This window comes from Buceros rhinoceros, unplaced genomic scaffold (genome assembly GCF_000710305.1).
Source record: "Buceros rhinoceros silvestris isolate BGI_N320 unplaced genomic scaffold, ASM71030v1 scaffold47072, whole genome shotgun sequence".
NCBI lineage: Eukaryota > Metazoa > Chordata > Aves > Bucerotiformes > Bucerotidae > Buceros > Buceros rhinoceros.
In genome coordinates this window covers 4,292-7,682 of record NW_010400378.1, presented here as the reverse complement: position 1 = coordinate 7,682, position 3,391 = coordinate 4,292, and the positions used below count along the sequence as shown (strand labels likewise).

Here is a 3,391-nt window from a genome sequence, read left to right as displayed (position 1 = left end):
AAGGTCTACTTTTGACATGAAAATGGAACTCTCGGTCTGTTTCAGACAGACAGCGGCTTGCACCCCCCATCCCTTCATTCAGTCTTTCTTCTGGGATATCATTGATGCTGGTGTCCTTCAGATATAGATTTCTGCCACTTTTTTCCTCTCATCAGTCTTCAGTTTCTTCCCCTTTTCCTGTGTGAGCTTAACTTGGTCTAAGCAGGGCAATGGTTGGGTCTTAGGTGGCAGGGCAGCTTGTCTGAATTTCCTTAAACGCAGTCTCCTTCGTCCAGACACGTGCTCTAGTGAGGATGCTGCCTGTGACAGGTTCATGCTGGTGCCACTTCCCTCCTAGGGTACCCTGGAAATCCTGTACCCTGATGCCCACCTCTCAGCAGAAGACTTCAACATCTACGGCCATGGAGGGAGACACTTTTGGCTTGCCAGCTCCTGTTTCTTTTTTCTGGTAAGCACTGTGCATGTGTTATGCGCTCTGATAGCTTCTTGGTATTTTCTAAATGGGGATGGTTTGTGTATAATAAGGCCCTAGTCCCCCTCCTGCCTGATCCAGTGCAGCACTGATACATCTCATGTGGCAAGGAAGCTGAAGCAGTAAAGGTGTGGTGGGAGTGGTGTAAGCTGCAGCAGCTGAATTCCAGCTGAACTCAGATGTTCTTCACTCCCTTGTCTCTCAGTGACCAGCCTTTTTGTGCTGATGCAGTGGAAGTGTGGGGCCTTCACCTCTGCACCATTTGCGTTGGGTTTAATATCAGAGGGTCTGTGCCTCTGCCTAGAGACATCTAGGGAGCGCATGACACCACACACCATCCCTGCAAAGATCGTTGAGTTCAGTTGCCAAGTAGCTGTGAAACAGTTAGTTCTTTGTCTCAACAGGTCTATTCCTTGGTGGTGATTCTTCCAAAAACTCCTCTGAAAGACCGGATTTCTTTGCCCTGTGAGTGACTGTAGTGTGTTCCATAGTATAGATGGAGATGGTGCCAGGATAAAACATAAATGGGAGTAAGAGGTTCCTGTATGTGGTTGTGCTGCAGATACATCCCTCTGTCTCAGTACGGACACATGGCAAAGGACCGATAAGTTATCGATGGAAAAATAGTATGTTGTGTCTTTGGGGAGCAGGGTAAGAGCTCCATCGCTACTTCAGTAGCTAAACAATTACGTTAAGAAAACAAGATCTACTGCTCAGTTAATGATACAGATGTCATGTAAACATATAATCTTCAGAGAGCTGTAAGAAATGGCTTCTTAATAACAGCTTCCTATGGAATGCATGGGTGATGTTGAGTGTACGTGCTGGTCATCCCACGGGAGAGAAAGGCTGGTTGGGAGCTGCTTAGTAATTTTTACCTGTGCATTTGTTTTGAGATGGTTCTTCGTTTTTTTTTTTTTTTCCTGTTGCGGAATATTTGCAGTCCTTGAATAGGGAGAGAAGCTGTTACTGAGATGTTTGCATTGGGTTGTTCTCTCTAGTGTTGGCATCTCTGTGTGGGTACCCTGAGGGAGCAGACCACCAGAAGCAGGTGGTCCTGGCTCTGATGTGCCTAGTGTCCAGCACACCCTGCTGCTGCCGTCCAGATCTCCCGAGCAGTTGTGTTAGTGCTGTACATTGGAAGAGCTCAGCTTCTGGTTCAGCTGTGGGGGGTTTTGTTTCTCTAATGTTCAGTTGTGCGACTGACACTGTTTCCAGATGCTGGCCTATGACATCTCTCCATGTGTTGCCACAACCATGTGTTTTCAAAACCCACCCTGTGGTGTGTGTACAGGTGCGGGAGGGTGTGGTTTAGTCCACTGTACCTCCATCAGTCCTGCCAGCTTGAGACAGGAAGATGCAGTATTGATTCTTCGGGAGTTCTTAAACAGGTGACATAGTGCGATGCGCTTGAGGGGTTTGCTATCTTCATCAAACAGATTTGCACTGGGATGGTGCTTATGAGGTTGAGCTTCATCTGTGACCATGTCTTTCCACAGCCAGGAAGAGTTTTTATGTTTATGCTGGAATCCTGGCACTGCTTAACCTGGTGCAGGGCCTGGGCAGTGCCCTCCTCTGTGTGGATATCATAGAAGGATTGTGGTATGTATGCTGGGAGAGGTCTGCAGCCCAGTTTCTCAGGTGGCATTTGAGTGTCCTTCAACACTGCCTCTCCCAAGAACACAAACTTGTGCTGTGTTCCTGAGAAGGAATTAAGCTGTTGGTTCTGTTTTATGCCGAAAGCCCTCTAAGTGGTCAGGAAACTCACAGTGGAGGTCTGTGGGACTGCATGCTCTGCAGTGGTCTGGAGGTGGTGAGTGAGAGTAGTAGTTTCAATCCATTGATGCCTGGCCATTGGCTCCTATTTCATGGGTAATAAGGGAGGGAATAATCCGTTTGCTAGAAATAGCATGTAGTTACCCTCATTCATGTATGGAGTCTCGTTCTGCAGGGAGCAGTGTCACTTCTGAGAGTCAAAACTGGGAGCACTCAGACTGCTCTTGGTCAGACCTTGGGTCTTAGCATGGTTCCCTCATGGTTCAGGAGCAGTGATGCATGTTGATGGCAATGTCTGTTACTTTGCATCAGCTTGAATTTGTTTAGCGCAAGACTTTTCTTGTCCTCTGCCTGGACACCCTGGAGGGAAATTGGATCATTCTGGGGGGATGTGATTGCTGTTGTCCAGCTGTATTTTGCTTGAGTGCTAAATTCCTTCATGCTCCCTTTTACTGTTGACAGCTGTGTTGATGCTACCACGTTCCTTTACTTCAGCTTCTTTGCACCTCTCATCTATGTGGCATTACTGAAGGGCTTCTTTGGGTGAGTAGCCAAGAATCAGAATTTAGAGGGTGTATATTGTCATTTAATTGTATTGCACTCGCGTTCTCCCCTTCTGTAGAATAAAGGCAGCAACCAGAATGCCAGTTAGGGAAGTTTTTAACTTCTGGCCTTCAGGTTTTTCTTCTGTGATCCAGGGCTGCTCGCTTCTGTCTGAGACTCCTTGGTATGCAAAGCAGAGCCGATAGCTGTATTCCTCTCCAACATTTATGACAATCACTTCTTCAGTGTCTGCAGCCTGTTTAGTACAGAGTTTTTATGCTGAAGCTGTTAAATAAAAGATCAGTGAGAGATTGAGTCACAGAAGGTTAAATGGTCTTCTGGGTGAGTTTTGGGATAGGTTTGTAGAAAGGCTCTAGGGATGAGGTAACTCTTTGGCTGAGGAGGACACTGCAGTGGGCTCAAGAGTCAGCGGTTAAAAGCACACGGGAGCGTGATTCCTGGGTCGGGATTGCCGCCGTGTGGCCACTCAAAGGAGATGCATCTTAGTAGGAAGAACCGAGTGTGCTAGTTTATTTAGGCTTTAGCTTTTGTTGTCCCTAAGCAAGAAATAGTAGGCTTTAAAATAGTTAAGAACCTAGG

The 3,391-nt window shown here is 46.9% G+C and overlaps 1 protein-coding gene across 1 annotated transcript in view; it reads left to right on the top strand.

The window, feature by feature from the left end:
• The window catches only part of TPRA1 (transmembrane protein, adipocyte asscociated 1), a 10,225-nt gene that overhangs the window by 6,068 nt on the left and 766 nt on the right, over positions 1-3,391 (top strand). The window contains exons 6-9 of the mRNA XM_010131812.1: positions 338-448; positions 877-937; positions 1,972-2,074; positions 2,711-2,791. Coding sequence (XP_010130114.1) covers positions 338-448; positions 877-937; positions 1,972-2,074; positions 2,711-2,791 — 356 coding nt within the window. The remainder of the gene's footprint in view (positions 1-337; positions 449-876; positions 938-1,971; positions 2,075-2,710; positions 2,792-3,391) is intronic.